We start from the raw sequence: 26,179 nt of genomic DNA on the forward strand, positions 1-26,179 counted from the left end.
ATAATATTACGTCTATTGTGTACCGAATATAATAGACTGTATATGCATGCATAATATATGGAAAATAATAATGCGCAAGAGGTAAGAAACAATTTTTATTTAAGTCTAAATGTAAAACAAAAGCGTAAAACAGAAATTTATAGGCACTCTAATACGAGCATTGAGTATATATAGACAACAGTTTTCCCGCTGTACCTATAAATGTTTTCTATAACACGTGTAATGTGTATTGTGTATCGCTACACCATATACATATATAATATTATATGTATTATATTATATTATGCACTAGGAAAACAAAATACCTTTACAACGTATCTCGAATTAATTTTAACTCAGTTCCACGGCGGAGAGAATATGAATGATGGACGAATACGTATACCTACAACACACCACCTCCGAAGTCTAACAACTCTCAAAAGTGCGCATATCGTCAAAAATACATATTATTATAATAATGGATGTCGGCGTTATTATATTGTGTACAGTATATACATTTATTAACGTATTCGTGTGTGTATGAGTGCGCTTCTGAGCCCGTGTTAGTAGAGCCGGCGGTGGATACCGTGGTGATGTTTGGGAATGGCATGTGTCAGTGATTGATGACGATATCGTCCCGGCTTTTCCACGTCGTCCGTTTCGTTGGCATTTTATATAATGCACGTATATAGATATATACCCACGTGTGTGAATAAATACCAAAGGCCTACAGCGGTGGCGGTGGAAGCGGTAGGCTGACAAAAGACGAGTGAGCGTGTTCGTAACCGACGGCCGTCTAAAAGCTGCTGTTATTGAAAGTTTATCGAATCAAAACTGTTTTTTTTCTTTTTATTTTTTTTTTATACAGTGCAGTAATGGTTTAACGACGAGTTTGCGTGATGTCTACTTCCTTTTATGCGCTATATCGATGAATAAAATTAAAATATATAAAAGTAGTAATTTTAGAGAGAAAAAAAATGTTATAGGTATTATGATAAAAAATTTATTTTGCGCGGTGGTATTTCGGGGTTTTTTGAAACCCACGACCGTGTGACGAACACGCTTTTACAACAAGCGTACTCAAATAATATCTATTAACGATCGTCGGATCTGACAACGTTTTTATCAGCTGCACACTTACGCATCAAGGGTTACATTATATCAAAATGTGCATATGTGTTGCCGGCGGCTTATAAATGAACCGATGATAATGCACGATAATACTTGATGTTTATAAGTCTGTACTGTTATTCCGTTGATTAAATATACACAACACACCACACATATTTTGTTTACTGAATATTTAACTAATAATTGTACTGAAAATCGTTAAACAGCATATTTCGTAAATATTTTACCACGGAATTTCTTCTACGCGCGCATATCATAATACGTCAATACAATCAATTTTAATTTCTAAATAACAAAACATAAATATAATATATAAAACTGTATATTCTTAAAGAGAAATCTTATAATAATGTAGGTAACTTATTTTTATATCCCTCATTTACAACACGTGACGTGTAATCCTCAGCTTCAGGAAATGGACGCACGTGTCATCGAAATGAAGATGATTAAGGCTTGTTTCCCCACTACTCGTCGTTATTATAATACGCGATAATACATAAATATACGTACTTGTGAAAATAATTGGTTATACAGTGATATACACGTCGAGGATTTCATTATTCCGCAGAAAACTAGCACATAAGTAGGTACACATATAGACTAATGGGTACTGTTATTAACATTTTGTAAGAATTTTAATATAAAACATAAAAGTGTGCTTATGTATTTTTAATAATTCTATACAGATATATAAGAACTACTTAATTTATTAATATACTGGATCTTATATTAAATGTCAAAATATTTTACTCAGCGAATAATTTTTATATCGACATCTAAACAAAATAATAAATACTTTTTCTTGTTTATAATTAGCTCAAAAATTGTGAAAATATTTTTAAATCATATCACATGTAGAAAACGATAATATAAATAGTTGGTAAAAGTTTCGAGTTCCACAGTTATTGTTTTTAAATTAAAAACAAAAAATAAGTAGGTACATTATATGTCAAAGATTCGTTAAGCGTAAGAATTCACGTTTTCCCAAATTATTTTTTAATTTCTACTTCTTTAAAATACTCACTAAATTGAATTTACTATCCAAAACCACCCTCAAAGTTAAAAATAAAAGCAGCTTGTACACTAATTAATTATCGTAAACACAGACAAAAAAAAAACATACAATATTGTAAAAATCAATATTTTCATCGTTCCGTTCAAAATCTAAAACAGTGTTTGGACGGTGCTGGAGACGGAAGCTTACAACGGTTGAACAGGAAAAAATTAGAATCTTACGAAATTTGATCAAGCACATTCGTCTAAAGGCTGTTCTGTGAACCACACCATACCAATCGTTACCACAGAACTGAAATATATTTGAAAAGAGTAAATAAGTCAAATTTCCACGGCACGACGAGATTAATAGAATCTCTACCGGCTGTTAAGTTTGCGTGTAATCTCAACCACAGAAACCATCTCATTATTACGTAAAAGATAATATAATAGAAAATTTTCAACTATTTTGAAGCTTGCAATTTACGATAAGATGTGGTATCAAGGTTAAATCAGGTATCTATTGACTATGTCGTGTTATATCTTATTCCAAATTTTCAATATGTATAGGTAACGGAATGTCAAAAACACGTTGCCTACATATTATTAAACATACGTAACAACGTGTGATGGTAGAAAGAATCCCGTTTTTATCAAATAATGATTATTGAAGTACATATTATCTACCTACATTTAAATCCAATCATATGGCAGAATAAAATTCTACAAATGGCAAACGTGGTCCACGTCATTGTACAGTGTACCTATATACCTTCTCACAGCTTGCGGATAAACTCGATTTTTTCAATGTCCTGTAGCCCAGGTTATCTACAGCCATCATTGTCCGTTTTCTCCACGTCCGCCGTTTTTCCGTCGTCCAATAAATTCACGTCGATTTTTAATCAAACCTTTTTTGCCGTCTACGAATGCGAACCTATAGAATAATACGTTGCACTGCGCATTAAAATAAGGGCTGCAATAACTATAATATACGTTTTTCGGATCTTATATATATATATATTGGCATATATATATATATATATAACTTACCTATAAGCTGTTCACGAGTTGGATAATCTATTAACGGCATACTGATTTATTATCACACATTCACACGGGTGCGTGAAAATTTCATCGCCCCGCCGTCCATGTAAGTGGTAATAATTTATTTTTTTTATTGTACTCCAAAAATTATAAATATTGGTAGCAATAATAAAATATTTTTGAAAAATAGGTGTAACAATGTATGAATACCGATTAATCTTTATAATAATAATTTTGATTATTTAGCAAAAAAATTAAAATTATAAGACGGAGGCCGAAATTCTGCTATATTATCTATTAAAATCGTATAAAATGGATTTTAATAATTTGGGTTAGATCATTCCTCGATGTTTTTATTCTCCCGTTTTACCAAACCTATATTATCTCCATATTTTACTTGTGAGCTCTCAATTCATCAGTCAACCCAATTATATTTAACTATAATTTATGATATTATGTAAAAAACTATATTGTTAAAAATTAGCAATAAATGTTTAGTTGACAGATAAAAAATAATATACAACCGGATCTAAAATAAACCCATTTGTTTTTGGATCATTTAATTTATCGGTATAATTAATGGTTTTTAAACAATACATATAACTATATAAGTATAGTACCTTGAGTAGTATAGCGTTCTTGAGGTTCATTGAATTATTAAATCATTAACGCATTTATCGATTATTTTAATGGCAGGCATAATCACACGCCCGAAAGGAGGGATAACAAACCAATATCTTATTAACATACTTATTTTATAACTGGAGATATGTGGTATAATATTATTAGTTTTATAATGATTATAGTTTATAACCATTATATAATTTAAACAAAAGGGATTTTACAAAATAAATTGTATTAAAGCGTGACATAACCACGAAAGTATTCGTCAACACACTAAATTATAAATAGTATGTTTAAAAAACATGAACCAAAATATATATTTTTAAAATTCATAGCTTCTTCGTAATTTCTAAATTATTACTTATTTCGTAGATATTTTTTAATTTAAAATAGAATATAAATAATAAAAATAACTTTTCATTATTGTACGTAGATGGCTAGATATATTTCGTTTATTGTAAGTCGTAATTCGAATATTATCAACAAATTATTTAAAAATAGAAATTTACATAAATTTAATATAAATATGTAATAATTGAATAACATTTTAATATATTATGTAAAATCTATACAAATAGTTTAAATTGTATTACAGGATCCAACGCAGAAATATTTTCAGTGGAAAATTCAATACATCTCTTTAATATGGAGAGTTACTGCGGTAAGGATACTTTGGATTATATACTATAATTTATAGAATGAAATAAAATACCCAACGTGTATGTACACTGTACAATTCTGATAAATAAATAAAAATATTAACGCGAAGAAAAGGGAATAGAATCTAAAATGAACATTTTGGTAGGTGCGTTATCTATATAAAGAATTGAGAGACAATTGTACGTTACATTAAGTATTCAGTGAGGTCGTGCAATCCAATCTGCAGTAATTTATTAAACACATCAGAGAAAAAGGACGAAGCCCAAAAAAAAAAAATGTGTCCACTATAATTCCAGATAGATAGCTTTATATCAAAAGAGAACTAGAAGGGGACGTATAAAAACTACCTTTTATCGGGCAAGGATTCCCTATAACTTTTTCCACCTGATTAGTCATGCGTGGTAGGTAGGTACTCTTCCCCACACCCTTTTTGCTTATTAATTTATTATGCAACAATCCATATAGGTTCCTATTCTGCTTGCCTTTTCTCAAATAGCGTTAAATCATAATTACTGATAACTACTTCACACAACCACTTTTTGGACGGTTCGTTGTTATACAAGTCTTGTTTTGTTTGTATTTGCATATAGATGATTTTAACTGAAAAAGGATACATAATTAATATTAGCTTGAAAGTGTTCACAACTTCAGAAAATTTAATGAACACATAGAGGTAAAATGGAAAAAAAAATAGTACGACCGTTTAATGGCTGTAATTATTATAAAATAGCAATAAAAATATTTATAGGCTATAATTATATAAATTATATAATTTATGAGAATAATCTAGGTAGGTAAATAATAAAAAAAAAAACTTAATCGTTTTAAAATTAAAATAGTAATTCGTTTTTCCTTTAAAAATAAATTAATTTTTGTTTTAAACAACTAACTGCTATACAGAAATAATTTAAAAATATTTAATTTACTAAGAAAAAGTTTTTCGAGTTAAAAAAGTTTCGCATTAAGTTTAAAACCACTTGTCACGTCTACTTTTCCCGCGAGCGCAGTAACAAAATACGTTTTATATAATATTTAAGTCAAAAAAAAAAAAAAAAAAACAAACAAACAACAACACGGTTACAACAATACAATAAAAATAATTTCAATTTCAGTAATGCAGTCGGGATGATTCATAAAACATCTCATTGATCGTTATTAGTCATACGACGATAAAAAAAAAAAAAAAACAGATTTAACTCTATACCATTAGGTATACGTTATACGTCATCCGATTGCGACCAGTAAAGTCGGACGGTCCGTATTGCGGAAACTGCACGAGTCGCGTACACCGCATTAAACTCGGAAAATCGCGTCTTACTCTCACGACTTATTATAAAGACGACGACAATTACAATTATCGTCTCGCCGTACGACGCTAACGCCGTAAAAATAAAATCCAAAACGACAAAACAATAAATAATTAATAGTAATAATACAGGCGGATGCCGCGGGTACGTACGCGTTAACAGCCGAGCGCGGGCCTACCACGACACAATAATAAACGGTTCGGCAAGACCGTATAGTAATCATATATATATATATATATATATACCTATATTGTCGTTTTTATAGCCATCGATACGCCGTGACGGTGAAATATATACGCACTGTGTCTGTATACCGACCATATATATATATAGGTATATAGGTATTGAACTGCAATAGCGTATACGGATTATACCGACGTTACCTATACGCGTACTATATATTATTATACTGTTAGCATTACACGGTAGGTATAGCCCGTAATTCCAAGCCGAACACGGCCCCGTAAACAATCGGAAAATAATTCCGCGGCGGAGGCGGCAAAAAAAAATAAAATCGACAAACACATATACATATTATATTATTATATAGTGGTGTGTTTGAACAGTGCGCGATCGCGCTCGGCGGGGCGTTGGGCGACCGAACGTACAGCAAACATTTATCCAAACACACCCGCGCCAGAGGACCTACACACATATCGTATTATATATATATAGAACGTACTACTGAGCGGTGGTGAGAGACCGAATGACGCGGACAATCGCTAAACTCCGTCGGCCGTGCTCTGGGCAAATATACCGACCACTCTGCTTCCCCGCGGCAACGTTGTTTTGTATTCTTCTGTTGTTGTTTTTTTTTTCTTTTTTTTTATCGCCAAAAACGGACGAGGAAAAGGAGAAAAACACAAACGGCGGCGAGAGGCTGTAGTATGACGTGTAATGCGCGTGCAGTGTGTGAGAGACGTAATCGATAAATCGGTCGTTCGGACCGTTTTCCTCGTCGCAAATAACGCCATTGTCGACGACGCGTTTAATGCACTCTCTGCAGTGTCCGTCGTCGGCCCAAATCTGCCGACCGGCGTTATGCGCATTGTCATATTTTATATTATAAAAACATATCATTTCGGAAACGCGTATATTACCATAGTATCGTTTTACCGAACACGATACGACGGCGTATCGTCGTCGCGTGAGCCGACCAGTTAATCCGGCTCTCGTCGTATCTATATGATCCTATTTGTAAACACGAACCGACTTCAGTGATAAGCACGGTATTAGTAGTATTGCTAAAAACAAATCACGACTGTCGAAGATGGGTGACAATAGCGGAAAAATAATTTAATTTAAAGTAAAAAAAAAAAATGTCGATTTTGCTCGAGTCCGTGATTCTCGATAAAACTTTTTTTTTTTTTTTTGTATACAAATTAGACAGGTACGATTAGTCAGTACTCGAGGAAGGTCGTTTTAAGATATCTCTTGTAGAATTTTTCCAAAACACGAATCATAAAATTGTACAATCGCGTGACCTTAAAGGACAAACGTAGATAATCTGATACCTACGTTTTTGTTCGTTGTCTGATCAATGGTTCTAGAAATGTATTTCGATAATCACCTGCAGATATCTATAATATATCCATAACATAATATAAGAATTTAAAATTGCAAATAGTTATTCAGAATATCAATGTAAGTCGTCGAAAATTCTAATAAGTAAACACGTGGCAATATCCGAGTATCATCTTCTACCTACATTTAACGAGAATACGCCAAAACTAGAGACGTGCGCTATGTACCCTATAACCATCCACCCGATACACCTGCTTATCTTACATTTACGCGCATATTATGTCATATACCTCTATACGTGGTTTAAACAAGTATAATAAATATTCCGAATTCCGTCTGTCCGCTATGGCCGAGTCACGTATCACGTGATATTAATATTATTATAGTATAATATTATATAGTATATATTATATATTATTATTATTATACACGATCGTATCGCCCACAGCGCGTTGCTCCCAAACGACTACATTTCCTATTATTAATCCGACAACGCGCTACAGGCCCCGCGACTGCTGCAGCGATGGCGTTTAGGGACGAGGTAAATTGTTCACGTGACACGCCGGAGATAATAATATAATGATTGCGTCGTCGCTATAGATACCTACCTACAGGGTGATTCTTTTACGATATAATATCTCAGATCGCGGTGGCCGAGCCTTTTTTTTTCCAAAAACCCCAGTACGTAAGGAAAAAAGAAATACCGGGCCGTATACGGATCCGAGTGCAATGAATGATATTGGAAAATAACTACGAAATTACGTTTATGTTTAGTCCAGTCCAGCAAACAGCTTTAGCTCGACGTTTCGACAAAATGGACCTTTATGAGGAAAACTCGTCGTCGTTCTAAATCTTCAACGATTTCGGGGTTCGGGAAAAATTATTGACGGCGAGTCAGATATACGGTCGGTATTACGTATGACTTGGAAAATTCGAGACATTTTCGATTTTTTTTTCTCTCTACGATTTGGCTCACGACAAAATAATCACCCTGTATCTACAGTACAGTATTTATGTATCCGTAAGTCGTAATATTGCGCTCGTTGCCGGACGGCGACTGCTGTGTAATGTATACTACCTATATATAATATCGTCGTAGTATATTTGTCGTACGACAAACGACTCGACTGTAATGGGACAACGGCGGCCAGAGTATATAAAGTTGTGCACGAACTCCGACGAACCGTACCCGACGAACGGCACTGCGGGGAAATGGAAATCGGAGACAGCCGTCGCAATTTCCCAAGCTAGCTGGTGTTCTACGAGCGCGACAAACAAACTGCCGGGCCTCGGAGCGCGAAACGAACGAAAAACGTTATTAAATCACCGGTCGTGCGAATAACGTCCGCGAAAAGAATGTTTTCCACGGTGACTCTAAATATAATATGTATAGCTGCGCTGTCGATGTATGTCGGAACTGACGTCCGACAGTCTGCGAACGCACAGGAAGTCATCCGAGCTGTGTATATGCATAACAAAAATGATGAAAAACGATAAAAAAAAAAAAAAAACCGACTAACGGCGTAATCTGTTTTGTTTATTCACAAACTGCGGGGGGAACCTGTCCGATTGTATCCATATAATAGCATGCCGTAAAGATGATAAACGGCTTATTATTCACAAAAAATAAATGAAAACATAATATACACACGCCACGCGCAACGAAGTGTTGATTGTATTATTTTTACTTTTTTAGGTTTTTAGTTTTCCGACAACGACTAACATTTTTTATTACCTATATACGAAAGTACACATGATACAGCAACACTAGAGTTTAGTTATAATCTAACATTTATCAACAATAAGGACGTTGGACGTGTAGTATTGTCGTTTTAATAATAATGGAAATGGAAAACACTTGCGTAGAGTAAAATTATTAACAAATCGTGTAATATATGAATATACGATTATAATAAATAAAATATATACATGAAATATAATTTAAAACACACCAAAAACATTAAAACCATAAATAAAGTTATTCATTCATAAGTACGTCAAGAAAATATATTAAATAAAAATGAACAATAGATAGTGATAAAGTAAACGGAGTAAAAAATGTACTCTACAATAATAAATACAGGAAATATATAACAATCAAATAACTTCGTGTATATTCATGTAGTAGTCATAAAATATTGTGTTTAACTTTGTTGTTTTGTTGTAACATTCTAGCTTAATACACAGAGAATATAATTCATCTAACAAAAACAACAGAATAGTAATGTTCTCCGTATAGCTTGTGCACAATACAATTCATTACCTAACAAGTAACTACGGTATTAATAGTTATGGTTACAATTTCTAAAATAAAATATTATATTAAAATAAGTCAATGAAATGGTAGGTATACCGTTTAATGTATACTTTATATTATTTTTGTAAATTCTTATGACTTGTATTATAATTTTATTTGGAAAATTCAACTGGGGTATTAGTTGTGGTTCATCTGATTGTCTTTACATTATTTTTAATTGCATAAAAAATACGTAACAATCTCTGTTATCGATACATTTTAATTCAAAACAAACAAATTCACAAGTTACTTGTTAAATTTTAATTAATATTCGCGATTTGTTTTTTTTTCACTACCACTCAAAAATACACTGACGCACTAAAAGTTTAATCTTAACTCAAACTTGATTGACAATAATAATATAAAAAAGTATAAAAAAAAAACCATACTATCATAATATTTTTGGACATAAAATAAAATTAATGATCAAATTTTTTAACACTCTTTTTATATTAATTATATTGATTTAAAAACGCTTTTGCTTATTACTTCCGTTCTCTCTATTTGCGTTGTGTTTACGAAACACGAGTAAAATGTTTTTGTTTTTGTAAACGTAAATATCATCACAATATATATAATAATATAGCCGTATGCAATAAAAGGGCTAAGGAGGAAAGGAGGATGCCTATTTGAAGAATGTTTCCAACATTGGCGACGGTGTATTTGTTAATTTAAATAATACGAGACGCTTGCCGCATGCAAAACACACGCATTGTTGTAATTATGCAAATTTCCGCACTTTAGTACAGATTCGCCCCACGTGTTATTATTGTTAAGACCCCTACGGAAAAACTAAACGATATAAATGACGCCCAATGCATTGTAATGCACCAACGTAGTAGTAAATTTATTATTTTTAACATAGGTATCATCATTCCCCCCCCCCCAAATATTAGTTTAGAATTTACCATTAAAAAAAACCAACATATTTATCCCTTGCCTCATTAATTACAATTTGTTGTATAATAATATATAAATGTATAGACATCATTTGAGTGATATTATTGTATCTCCTCAATACCTCATAAACGTTTATTTTTAATATATTTTATTCATCCATTTATAACAATGAATTACGATTTTTTAGTTGTACTTTTCCAATTCCATCAAATGTCTTGGTAGAAAGAGGAGGAGAAATACATTGTTGGTCCATCGATGAGGTAGTCTAAGGGGAACTTTTAAAAGAAAAATAACGTAGAAATGGTGTGTTCGCGTGTTGTTTTTTTTCGTTTTCACCCTCTATACTTCTCCACTTCATTGGCACAATCGTTAACACACGGGATCATTATTTACTTTGGACTTGACGGTAGAGGAAATTGCAACACACTAGAGATCTTTTTATGGTCAGAATAAATTGGTAACTATGGGAAAGTCGAAAATTCTGTCGTGAAGCCGAAAATAAAGTGAGCATTCACTATTTCCGAAAATCCGGCAGAATTTCATTTCTATTCATACTTAAAATAAGTTTAAAAGAATTACATTAAAATTAATAAAATTTGATTATAGTGTATTCCATGATACGTATAAATGTTCAGAAAAATTAAATTAAAGATATTAATTTATAATTCCACAATTATGAATGTTTTCTAGATTTCGAAAAGCTTGTACACTAAATAGGTAACTATTTTAAATTTATAATACTATAATATACAAAATTAAATAGGTATAATTATTATAATATATATAAGTGATTTTATTTTATTTAAAATGCATAGGAACATGTTAAAATATCTGTTATTCACATACCATTTTTTTAAATTTAGTATCATTCCCCATTAATTATATTGTTTAACAAAAATTGAGTTCAGTGTCGTTATAACATAATGATAGATAATTGACCATAAATATAATTATAGTGTCTCGTTAAACAAATTATATTTATGATACTATACGTTTCGAAAAGTATACAAAATACATACTACCCTATTAAATGCCAACATTACATATTTGACCCTTTAAAAAACAAACATTCAACCTTTGCTGGATAAAACGGTAGTAAAGGTTGAAATCGTCAGTGGTTGTAAATATCAGCAAGCATTTTGAGTGAATAATAATATAAAAACCAGGAATACGTTTCCATTATAATATTTGCACGATAGGCGATAATTGGTTAATAAAATCGTCCTGATTAATTTATATATATATATATAGTTACACACTACGTTTTCGTTATATAAATCATAATATAAAAATAACTAACTCTATGTACTCACCTGCAGCTGGTGATAGTTTTGTCATAACGCCCCATCTGTGTCTCCACTGTAACAGGAAAATATTATAATAAATTTAACAATCCATGTTTTATAATATATTATTATGAATAACCATAAATAATGTAAACGAAAAAATAGCATCAATATTTATATATTGATGCTTAATATATTAAATGTGCCGATATAATATGATATGTCAAAAATATAAAAACTGGGTACTGGGTAGGTATTTTTTTTACCGACTTTTTAAAATTATACAAGTAAAATTATTTATGGCACATGCGACACGTATTTTGATTGAAAAATTCACTTGACACACGTACACACAACTATAAACGAACTTTAGGAAACGTTAAGAATTCTAAAAATATGAATAATATTTTCATCTTCCAAGCACAATACGTCATGTACTATATAGGATTAAAGACAATTTGTTTGACTTGAAAAAAAATGCATTAACTATTCCATATTTTCAAGTTAAAATTATTCATACATTCGAAGAAAATAGTTTAATCAAGTTTAATTCATTGTGAGTGTTAATATATTATTAACATTACATATTGTATTTGATTTTAACCAATAGTTAAATCTATACTCGTATCATACATAACTAATATCAATGAACTATGTAGGTATTTAATTAATATTTTCGTAAAAAATTACTATATTAATATTATTTAAATATATGTTTTTATTTTTAAATTGTTAAAAAATTTGGAAATTTTACAGATTTTAAGTTCTCTTTATACTTATTTGTTTTTATAGTTTATACTTTAATAATTATTGTTATAAATTATAATTATACAGTTTATAGCTAGATTGTTTTTGAAATTATAGCAATTGAATTTTACTTAGTGAAATATTATTCATGTACCTATTTTACATTCATGATTTCGTACAAGAATAGTTTAATTCCTATATTATCAACTTACATAACTATGAGGTATATTAACAAAATGAATTTGATTAATTTATAAACGTGTATTATAATTCTATGATATTCTTAAAGCTTTTTTTAAAATTGAACCTATATATAATTTAATCAGACTGTTAATGTTTGGTAAACAAAACAAAAACAAAATAGATGAATTAAAATATTACATATTTGATATAATATCTAATGGTTGTGCATAAAAAAACTTTTGAGAAGTATCCCAAATATTTGGGTTTATTATTGAGGTTTAAAGATGTTCTTCGACAAATAAACCTAACTGAGCGTACTCTCGATGGTCGAAAATATCGGGTAATCGGTAAATTGGTTACCTACATGATAGGTAAAACAAATACCTATATATTTAAACTAAAAAAAAAAAATTAGGTATTTGACGAAAAAAAAGTCAAGAAGGAAATGTAGTCACGATGACGTTTAATGACATACGACCGTATAATATATTAAGGTTTTGAAAAAAAATTGATTATTCAATAATTATTATACCTAGTCATTATTTGTATACAATATAATATTATTAAGTCCGTATAAATTACTATGATATTATATTGTAGGTGAGTGATATTGTAAACGTATAATAATATGTCGCATTACGTAACAATATTATATTATTATTATTCCTGAAATGGCAACCGAAACGACGACGGTTCGACGTGTACGGGTATTTAATTCGAACCCCGTCCGAGACCGACTGTGTCATCGTTACAGCCCATCTAATACGCGTCAACCACACCCCCGCGGAGTTCCGTTGCCGCAGTCCTCCCGCGCAACTCGAGAGGAGTCGGGTGCGGGAGAAATCGGTAAACGACAATGAACGCGGTGCGTATTCGCAGCGGGTCCCGAGCGCAGGATCCGCCGACCGAACAATAATAATATAATATAATATTCCAGCCGAAAGTTTTCGTCCGAAAGAACGGCGATGGACGTCGTCGTCGTCGCCGCGATCTGCATAATAATAATATGCACCCAAAACGTGTAACTATATATATCATTACGATACACAATTATAATACTTATACTTAATGCACACGCTGACGGATGAAAACGACAGACTATCTGTACGCGCGAATAGTACGACAACACTCTACGGTCATGTTTAAATAATATTTTATAATCGGCTTTGACGAAAATGTAAACTGCAGGCGTAGGAGGCGCATATACGATCGCGATTTATAAAAATCGAGTAGTCGACCGTCCGAAAGCGCATTGTCCTGCACGATAATCTTTTCGTTCGTGCTTTTACTACATTCGGTATTTACATATAGGGGTGGTTACATTATAACAATATCATAATGCGCGTATATCGCGAGCAACCTAACACGCCACTATACGTTATTATAATATGCGGCGTGTATAAATATTACATGTAAACGAGCTCATCAACGATATTACTGCAGTAACGCCCAATCTTTTAAACGAAAATTTATACCCCGCGAGCGTAATAACTAGAAATCACAGTTTATATAGACACCGCGCGTTCTAATATTAGCTTGTGGTCTGTGTGGACACGACGTCTGCGTCGTTCAAAGTAAAATTAATAAACAATAATATATCATAATAATATTACAATCGACGATAGTTTAGACTTAAACCGTCTACGTAGTATAACGACGTTGATAGTCATTTATTAGTCATTTGTATAGCAATCATGTACACGAACTAATTCATTTGATTTTAATATAGGTACGTGATCGAACTAAACCGTCTAAATCAAATCAAAATAATTAGTAAATAATACTACTTGAACGCCATTTAATTTATCTGACATGTTTAGAATTAATTTAATTGTTTAAACGTTAAAACGTTGAAATAACAAATTTAATTGGGAAAAATAACGTCGCTAAATATTAAACCTAGATTTTTTCGATAGGGTGGGTAAAATTATATTTTACTACTTACTTACAAACAAACAAACAAACAGAAAAATTTTTCGAGCACACTGTAATATTGTATATATTATAAATTTACAGGTGCCAAAAAATATTATTTTTAATGATAACGAATATTAAATAATAAATACGGTGTAATATTCTGGTACAAAAAAAAAAAAGAAACAAAATAATTACACGACATACAGAACACGTATACGTGGAATTAAGTAGAAAGGTCTGTTTGATGAATATACCACGAATCAACTAAATTAGATCGAAAACTAATTATGAACTAATTGTATAAAAAATAAACTGTGTCAAAGTTCATAATCTCTACGTTGAATTTTCATTCTACGTGTGTGTCACGTCTGCTTTATTTCCATATAAAACATTATTGCCTGCTGACACATACTTTAATAATAGTTTAATGTCAGATTACTGATACTGTAATAACGTGTAAGGAATATAAAACTGATAAATTATAGATTGAAGATAACGCTAGTTTAAAAAGACCATTTTCCGATTTTATCTGTAATTTCACTAAACATCGGTATACTAATGGAAAAAGTACTTCGCGACAATTTTAGTTATGTTTTGGTAGTATTGATTAAACATCTCTTAAAATAATAAGCAACTAAGTTCGTTTTAGATTTCTTGATGATTAAAATTAATAGTATAAACATTAGATATAGAAGGACCCAATTATATAGATGACCTTTTTATTTATTACTGGCATGTTTCATTTTATTTTTTTTAAGGCGCTGAATATAATTGTAATATTTTATGAATACATTTTAGTTTTCTCAAATCATTTTTTATCAAAGTATAAAGTTAATATATAATTGTTTTTAAAAACATTAAAATAATCCAAATCAAAAATTATGATACTTTTTAAAACATTCACTTTCCTTTAGATAATCATTTTTTATTTGTTAAACTTTAATAGTGTATTAGATAATTTAATACTGTTGTATTGTAATATATAAATTGACATAACACAATTAATGTCATAGATAATAATAATAATTTGTGTTAAAGGATCAATCGTTAAGTTATAACCAATAAAAAGTAAAAATGCAACAAAAGAATTTTAAAGAGTTTAGTTCCGGTATTATCCGGTAAGTGACTAAGGTCAAGTGCAACAAAGTAAAAGGTCATTAAGTGTCACAAAAAGACACTGAATGCAAATGGCATACTTGATCCAAGGTCCTAGGGTTTGTCAAAAGTTGGGAATACAAATAGTACTTTTTATCGCAATAAAAATCATTTACATTTATAAACTATATTGATATGATATTATGTATATTGTATATATTTTAAAATAAAAATAAGTTTATTTTACATATAGGTAATGTACAAATAAAACTAAATTAAGTAAATTTATAGTATTTTTTTAATACTTATCTATAGGTATTTATTAATTTATATTTGTAATTATTTATTTTTAAGTTTGATTTTATTTTCAAAATAAATAAATCAATAATATATTACTTTTTAATTATATTTAGTTACTAATTAGCTGGTAGGTACCAATTATTTAGGGCGATAGTAAGTTCTACCAATTGTATTATTTTTTTTTTTTGTATTTTAATTCCACTGGTACCCACTTTATTACCTGTGAAAAAAATATAAATTACACTGGTGTTAACTTTTAACTGGTAAAATAAACACAAATTATTTTTTTACCAATTTTATTTTTAAATTAAAAACTATATATTTAATCATAATGATTAATTTTTTTTCTTATTTAAGGTGAAATTCAAGAACAAATACGTTACGTTGCATAGACTATAATGGTAGTAAAAGATTTGAAAAATTGACATTCTGTTATGCTAAAGGTATGAAGCTTAATATTCTCAACTATAAATAATTATATACGTAATTGACAAATTTAATATTTATTTATTGTATTTAATATATTATACATATTTTTTTCGTATGATTGTGCTAACTAATTTGGATTTGATTATATATATATAATATTGGTAAAATTTACATTAATTTACTATCTGTGGTATTTACATTTATTTTGATTATAAGTGTAGGATAATTGTGCGTACATCTCAAATATTTGTAATAGTGTTAAATTATTATTTTAATCCTAAAAGTGACATGGTTGATGTTATAAACTTTATAGACTTAGGTAATAGTTAATATAATAATATAATATTGAATACAAATTATCCATATTTTACGGTTATGCTGATTTTGAGAAATTCCGTATATAATCCGGATATTAAAATTTCCATCACGACAGATAATCGATTTTCGCATCGTAGAAATGAATTTTTGCGAGTAATGCGTTTCTAAAGGTTTAAACACGTAAAACTACGTTAAAATGTTGTAATTACCTGTCATTCTACCCGCTCACCCATGATAGACGCATGAAATCTGTTGTTTAGTAAAATTTAACAGAACTTTTAATATGATAGGTACCTACATCTTTGTGACCAAATCAATATAATAGTATAAATACGAAAGTAATACAATTTTTAACATTTACAATTAATTTAGTTTGAATTCCAATATGTGTTTCACTTTATACGTATCTATTCTATAATTATAAACACTTAGATATTCATAAAACTTTAATATTATGCATTAACTACACATATTTTATTTTTATACGCTTTGTAAAAATTATAATATGATGAGTATAGTTGGAATAGAAGTTATATATAAGTTAATATAAAGTATTCAAATTCTAGAATACTATAATATAAATTATAATTCATCCATCGTTTTCCTGATAAATACCAAGTTATAATAATATTCTAATTTGTTATATTATTTAATATTCCATAGTTGTTTGAGTAATAATTTACATTACCTTTTGTCAATATTTTTCATAGTAAGTAAATGCGAGGTTTTCGGACTTTTGTCGATAACGCTATTTAAAAAAAACAACAACAACAAGATGTAAAATCGTTATTTATTTTTACAACTACCACCTTTATAGACCTGTAAAATGCTTTTCTTTTTCACATTTTATTCCTTTTAGGTTAAAAAAAAAAAAAAAAAAAATACGAAACTTACAATAAAAAATATATAAATAAGCGTTTTAGAATCTCTTGAGTATATATAATTTTTTAGTGTCCATACAGTTTTAATATTGTCATTAAAATTATTATTGAACATAATCTTTTAGTGTTTTATTATTTGAATATGTAATATGCTTTAGAAACGTTTATCAAGCTAATATAAATAAATTCAATTATATATTATATCAGATAAAATCAAATAGGTACACAAAAATATAGTAGTTGAAGACCGATTTACTGAGTTATAATAAATTCTATACAAATTTAACGAGTACCTATACCTACATAATTAAAATATAATTCAATATAAAGTTTGCCGATCTAATTATACTTTTTCTTTAAAATATTAAAATCTGTATTTCAACAGCAGTAGATACAAAATTATATTTTTGTTTCGAATAAAAATTATTATTATTATTATTACTTTGTTTTTTTAATTCATACTTTAATTTATTTTATTACATATGATTTTATAATTTAATTGAACTGAATCACATTAAAACTTTACAATATAAGTGTGTTTGATAATAATATAGATATTCTCGTGTAAAAACATATCTTTTATGTTATAGGAAATATATTCACCAACCCCATACTATTTTTACCCAACCGTGAAAAAAAAATATTTTTTTTGTAATGTACAAACAACAGAGAGAAAAAAGCCTATGCAAAAATCCTTTAAAAAACATGCGTACGTGCAAATATTATATTGTTTGGGTTTTACAACCAAATGGATTTTTATCATCTGACTTCAATTTTTTTTTTAATTTGAATATTTTTTTATAAATATTATAGAATGATGTATCAACTAATGAAACGCTCTCTTAAAGAGAATTGTTGGAAAATATATTTTATGTATATAATATCAAAGTGTAATTGTAATATATATACTTATACAGAGTGATTCACCAAACACACTTACCTCTTTTTTTCATCTATAATTTTGTCCAAAATTTAATTTTTGGAATTTTCAAATAGGTATATTTAAAAATTCTTGTTATTTGTTGTACTATTTAAAGAGTGACCTATGGAAATACAAACTTCTATTTTTTTTTTTTTAAATAAAAACTATCCATTTTAGTAGATATTTTTTTTTTCGAAAATAGTAATGTATCTAATTCCAAATTCAAAAGAGTAAATTTTCAGTTTTTAAACATTTAATTTTCTTCTAAGTCCTAATTTTCCAAACGCATTATCCTTGACTTAGATTATCCTCAGCTTAAACATTTTAATAACTGAAAAACTACTCCAACAAATTATAAATTAGGAACATAATAATTTTTAAAATTCTTATTTACTAAATAAGTTAGAGTAAGACAATTTAAACAAGAAAGTTTTTATTTGAAAAACAGACATTTGTATCACCATTAGACACACTCCTTAAATAATAAAAAAATTTCAGGAATTTAAAAATTAAAATACGGTCCTTGAGAATATTTAAAGATTTTAAAACTCAGATTTTGAATAAATTAATTATTAAAATAAAAATGGAGATGAACATGCTTGCAGTGGATCATCCAACTTACATAATATTGCACACATGGAAAGTCTTTAATTTATTGTAATGCGCACAACCCAGAAGTGTACTGGAATACTGCACATAAGATTTGATGACTAATGCTTCCCGACCATTACACATTTAAGGCTATGTTGTATAATGTAAAAATTTACATTGTATGATGAAAAAAGGACTATTCAAGAATCGATAAAATATTAAAACTTATAACCCATCACCGAGCGTTTTAAAACAATCATTATTATTCAGCAATTTGTTTACATACATTGTATTGAACACTATGAATATGCAAAAATTATTCTACAGCTAACGTTGTTTGTTGACAAAAATCGATCAAACCCGTTTATTGTCTGGAGAATTTAAAAATGAAAATGTCTGATTGACTAATAATACATTTTAAAATGTTCTCAGATATTTTTAAAATTAATTTTAATTGCCGTCTTAAATAAATTAAGCAATTATTTTCGACAATACGGTGAATTGTTTAATTTAATTTTTGTTAAAAATTATTTATACAATTTATTTAATGTTTTTGCTAAAATAAAGTTTTTGATAAAAAAAAAACCTTAATGACAGTGAATAATTTAATCGGATAAACATAAAGTATAAATCAACAAAATTAATTTAACATTGTTCAACAATAAAATTAATATTTTTATTTTATTTGTTTATAGTATCATTATAATGTATTATCTTGATAAGAGCTTTCATACGGTTGATAAATAGCTATTGACAAGTAAAAAGTAGCATTATAATAAAAAGTTGAAATAATTCATTACACCATTAAAGTGGCATCATTAATAATATTGTACTATTGTATTATAATATGATGTTATACATATTAACGCTAAGACTTATTCGAAATTAATTGGTTACGTTTTGACCCCTTGTTTACTCGAAATTTTCGTAGGACAAATCGTTTTGTTTGCTTGTGCACGCACCAAAAACCGACAGAAAATTAATACTGTGAGTAACTTTATGTACATAACGGGAAAGAGAGAACGAGGAGATCTTTCTTATTATGTACCTGCTGAACAAGACGATACGTACTTACATAAAAACCGTTTGTGGATTACCTCCGGGATATTTATTATTATTATTATCATTGTTGACTAAGAAAAGACGAAAAAATAAACACCGTCGCGGTCGGGGAAAAGTTATTGTCATCAGCTTAAATATTGATCAATATAATAACGTCGGATAGTTTGACAATTTTCGAATAATCTTTATGGTAAGTTATAATATCTTAATGGATAAATCTAACTTACTAATACTTTCCTAATTAATAGTTCATTTTTAAAATATATTAAATAATTCGTTTGAACTGCAATGTATAGGGTTGTACAAAAATATAAATTTTATATCTTACTAATACTCAATTAGGAGGTATTCATTAGACATAATTCTTTACCCTGTGTCATCGTATGTGTTTATCCTATTCTTAGCCGAATACACAGATTATATTTTTCTTTTAGTTAAAAATTCACAAACAAAAATAATAAATAATAAATTTATGTATTTTATTTAGTATAAAGTATGTAGTGCTGATATTGGAGATGGGTACACTGGAAATCTTTTAAATTGAAGAAATTATAAATCAATGATATCAGCATGATTTCCAATACTATTCATAGTAAGGATCAGATTACCTTAAAATATGTTATATTTTCCAACGTAATTTTACTGTTTTTCAGAATTATTGTCGAAAGATCTCCTGGGAAATTCCTAAGATACCGTAATAAAAGTAAAATTTATGATCTATTTCACATTTGTATACAATCTGAATGAAACTTTTTAAGCTATTTTAATGATCTAAAAATTGTTTTTACCTACTTAATCCTACTATTCAAAAACCAACAGTTCCCTTCTTCCGTAGAAAATCTATTAATAGGCTGTAGCAGTGTATATGCGTTAAAACAACACCTTAAGGCTTAAACAATCCATTTAAATAGGAATACGAAGGTAAAATAATATACAGTAAATACATACACTATAAAGCAGCTTAATGTTTTTTGAATAAATTAAATCGTTATATTCAAATTACATTGTGGTTTAATATCATACTTCCTAAAAAATTTAATTTTGTAATATAGCATTAAATATATTCATATATGGATAATGGATGTATGTATAATAAAACAATTAAAATTATTTTAAATCAATTTCAGTCTCTTTCGTTTTTTATCATAATTATAATTTTTAATTGAACAATTTTAATTACAGTTCTTATTAATATTATTAGTATTTAAAAGTTTTTTTTTAGTAATAATATTTTTAGTATATTTTATTAGTTGAAGACCAGATTATTAAAAATACCTTCTAAATATTAGGTTTTCTAAATAGAATTGCATTTTAAAACTCTTTTGAAAATATTTATATTAAGATATTTTTTTACATCCCGTTCATAATGTAGGTAAAGACCTCCAGAAATGCTTTTTCATAACATTTTTTACCGTTATTTTACAACATGTGATATGCAATATGCATCTTTATAATACCAATAGATTATTCATAGCATTTTTACACAATATTTTTTTTAAATTTCGAAAGCCTTATCTGAAGGCTTTTTTTAAATTCTCGTTCTAAAGCAATATTGTTTTCAGATTTTATACAGTCAACTTTTAACATTTATTAATCCTCGGTAATTTTAAGATTCCTAGTAGAGTAAGAGAGGTATTTGTGTAAAACGAATCATAAAAATAATACATGCACTTTTCTTTGGTGAACATATTTTGGACCATAAAAAAGCTTAAAAGTTTTATACAACACCTTTCTAGGTTAGAAACTGAACACGAACGGTACTTTAAAAAGGCAATTTGTTGAATTTCATAGTAGTACATAGTACTATAGTTAGTGGCCAAAAAACCGTTGGAAAATTTAATTAAAAACTGTTGTTTTAGTATAATTATGACAATATTTAGTTAATTTAAGCCACGATGAAAATCATTTTTTTTTATTTAAAATATGAATAGACTTTCATTTAAAAGCTAGTATCAGTATTAATTTTAAAATTAAATTTTAATAATAGTCTTTCTAATATTCTATGAAATTAAATATTAAAATATTAAAATTTTAAATACAATATAATATGGAACTTTGTATAAATTATAGATATTTAAACGATTGATTGAATTTTAATTTTTAATACCGTCAAGTTTACGAAAAGCTTATTAAGACTTAATGTCATGTATTTTAAAAAAATGTTTATTATTTATGCAGTTATCTTATCGTTTATCAAAAAATTTAGCAAAACAGTAAATTATTAATAATATTTTATTTTAATAGGATTAGAGTTAGGTATAGATTCGCAACTATATTATTACTAAGGAGAGTAGTGGACTATAGTGTCCTCTACCCCGTAATTACACAAAATTTATAAGCAAAGATATCTAGTTACTTACTTTCTTGTTGTCCCTGAATTTTAGCCAACCGTCTAAAATTGTTTGGTCCGGTAAACTTGGTATTTCAGTTAATAATTCCAATGTTTCTTCTCCTTCAGACTCGGTTGCGGAAGAATGATCACCACAATATGAGCGAGCCGGAGAACCGTATACCCTGTCTAACATTTTCAAGCTCCTGGCTGGTGACCCATAACTCCGGGCTGGTGAATTATAGCTACTGTCAGTCATTTCGAGAAAAAAAATGTAATCAAAATATAAAAAAAAAACACTCAAATATCCACACACACACACACACACACACACGCACACACTCGCACACGCACACGGGCGTTAGCGACCGCACGGTTAATACTCTCTACGAAATTCCTAAACACTAAATCACTAAATATACACTTATCTAATAATATATAAGACAAAATCAGAAAAAATGTATGTAATTTACAAGTCACACAAAACGATACATAAACGCCAAAAAAACTACAACGATTTCGAAACGAAAAACACGAACTTTCGCCGGTCACCCGATCGTGATACGGACGTACGCGACTGCCGGTGACGCGCACGGAAATGCCGTGGTCTAGTCGATCCCTTTTCAGCCCGAAACATCATAACCTCCAACGCGGAGCGCGTGGCGATGGGCGCTCCTCGCGGTCACTGACGATACGGTGGCGCGACGGTATTATGTATGGTAAAAAAAAAAAAAAAAACAACAAAAAAACTCCTTACATATACATATTGGAACGCGATAGGGCTGAGAGACTCTCACTGAATTATTACCACGGCCTAATCCATTAATTAATAGCTGCCATAAGAGGGAAAATTGGGTTATTTATCAAAACGCACTCGGTCCCTGTGGTGTTGATACTACTACTGTTCAGGACCCGGGAGACATAAGGTATATTTTTCCCCTTATTTTTCACAAACTATGACCGCTTAAAATCCGATCAATCCCCCGGTTGACAGCGCAAAAATTTGGCGCACGATTTAAGTAGACATTTTTGGGCTACGACTACGACATTATTATTATACCCGTCCCGCCGTTATGTATTGACAATCCACGTTACATGGCTACATACGGTTCGCCTTTAATTTTAACGTTAAATACGATTTAATTTAATTGTCATTAATACAATACCATATACTATATTGTATTCGGTTCTGTCGGACAATTAATGATCTTCTATGACATTTCGATAATACTACAATAATCATACGTTTAATACAATATATATGATACCAGACCTATACGTGCGCAGTTATTATAAACTAACGAAAAGCCATAATCATAGTATATAGTATTATATATTTTAGAAGATGAACAGACTTTTTACTATATTATTGATATTTTCCGTAGTAGTTTAATATAATTTTATACTGTTTCACCAAATTTGTATCTAACATATTTTGAATTAATCCTTCAAACAGAACGAAACATAAATATACAGAATTCCTGTGTAATACGATCTCACAAATATATTTTACTCATTTTGATGATATTCTATTCAAAAAGATTAAGTTTATTTACTAAGTTTTTAAAAGCACTTGCTTTGATACTATTATTTTCAAGTTTAAAAATATTAAGGCGAAACGAGAAATTTGAACTCGGAAATAATTTGCATTTTACTTGATACATGCTACTTATTCAAAAGTACCCTGGTATTATCAATTGTTTGTATGCAATAAAAATTAAAATACATTACACATATATTATAATATATAAATATAAAATAATAACACTTTCTTCTGAATTATATAATATTGTTACTTAATTAATATTTAAAACACAAAATTATGAATTGTTCGGTAAATAAATAAAATAATTTTTTAGTTAATTTAGTTAAGTATTAGTTAATTCATTTTTTGCATTATTTTATAACTATAATAGGTGTTGCAGTTATTGAATTTATAAGAAATGGATAAAGAAAACGTAATTGTCATTTAGTTAAAAAAAATATTTCACATATTAGAAAATTTACTTACAGGTAAGAATATCAAAATAAACTACACCGAAAATTTGTTATTATTCTCGATCATTAGCAGCTTACTAACTTTATGGTTTATAAATTCGTAAGATTCAAAAACTGAGCTATTATTAATTAATAAAATAAAATTAAATAATATGATACCTATTACCTATAATAGTATAATTATATTTAAAATAGAAAATTTAAATGGCATTTAAAACCTATATAACTCTAATGATAAAACTTTCGAATAAAAATAAATGTATATATTTTGAAAATAAGCTCAGACTAATCAGCTTTTTATCACTACCTCCAAAATATAACAACCAACAATTATATGTATATTAGTTAATTAACTGCATACACAAAATGCATTAAACTAAAACTTATTTTAGGTAAAATAAAGTGATAAGTGATAACTAATTGTATACGATTTATAAATTATATTATTATAATATATTATTCATACAGAATTACTAAATATAAAAAATATTCTTTTTCTTATTATTTTATCCTGTTATATTTATACTATTATGAATGTTGGATACGTGAGGAAATCATATTTTGCTTATTAAAAATAAAAATAAAATTTTACACTAGAGATTTAATCCTATATCATTTTCAGAAACGTTTTCGAAATGTAACGTGACTTTTTAGAAATATACTATATTTCAACCAGATAACCTTATATAGGTACCAATAGAGTAATAAAATAGTATCTATTAGCTATTAAACGTTATAATATTGTACTTCCATACTACTTTTTATATTATCATAGTAATTATAACAAAAATATACGCTTAAAATTGTTTCGTATTATGCTCATCCCTATGTTTATTGCAATATTGCCTATAATATAAATACGTGTATTATATATAAGTAATAATATGTAAAGAATAATTTTTTCGAACAAAGTAAAAATATGAATTTAAAATCTAGGTAGTTGGTTTGTGATATACTAATACCCAAATATAAATAATTAACTGTTTTTAAAAACCTCATGATATTTTATTTGTCAAATTTATATAAATAACAATATGCTGACAACCATATTTTTAATAATTAAATTGTTCATTAATATGAATAATAACACATAAATAAATGACTATTAATAAAATTAAGTTATTCATAAATCATTACCAAGACGCAAGTGCACATAAGATATAAATATATACATATATACTAAATAGGTACATATTAATTTTAAGTACCTATTGCTTTAATATACGATTTCAAATTTTACTATGCATACATTTAATTAGTTAAATGAATAATAATTAACAACACACTTATACTCTACAAACGTTTGCCATAAAATGTTTACTGTGCAAAAAAAAAATTGTACATCCGTTATCTTGTATTATTTTCAGAAATATATATGATTGCCAGACGTCTTGCTCTAGAATTGTGATTTATGATATTTCTTATACACTTTAGGCTTGCCCATATCCTGTATGAAACGTATAAATTAGTTCCCCGAGGTTGGTAGGCGGCAACAACGGCCATCATTTGAAGCGTTAATGTACCATGATGAACTGTGAGAGTTATGACGAAGATACACAGAACAAAAAAATAATACCATCGTATACAAAGGTCGACGAGTTCTAATTAAATAAAATACATTATACTAAATATATTATGTTTTAGGAGTGCAAAAATCAATTGT

At 28.6% G+C, this 26,179-nt stretch overlaps 1 protein-coding gene across 2 annotated transcripts in view; it reads right to left on the reverse strand.

Moving 5' to 3' along the window:
• The window catches only part of LOC114124535 (uncharacterized), a 239,502-nt gene extending 216,388 nt beyond the window's left edge, over nucleotides 1-23,114 (reverse strand). Inside the window, exons 1-2 of one of the 2 annotated variants that reach the window (XM_050202697.1) lie at nucleotides 22,550-23,114; nucleotides 11,772-11,817 (exon numbers count right to left, since the gene is read on the reverse strand). In XM_050202697.1, the coding sequence (XP_050058654.1) occupies nucleotides 11,772-11,817; nucleotides 22,550-22,777 (274 nt within the window). In that variant the 5' untranslated portion in view covers nucleotides 22,778-23,114. The remainder of the gene's footprint in view (nucleotides 1-11,771; nucleotides 11,818-22,549) is intronic. The other variant, XM_050202696.1, reaches the window with a different exon arrangement.
• Between the last annotated feature and the right edge of the window lie 3,065 nt (nucleotides 23,115-26,179).

The sequence above is a fragment of the Aphis gossypii genome, chromosome 3, assembly GCF_020184175.1.
Source record: "Aphis gossypii isolate Hap1 chromosome 3, ASM2018417v2, whole genome shotgun sequence".
Taxonomy (NCBI): Eukaryota; Metazoa; Arthropoda; class Insecta; order Hemiptera; family Aphididae; genus Aphis; species Aphis gossypii.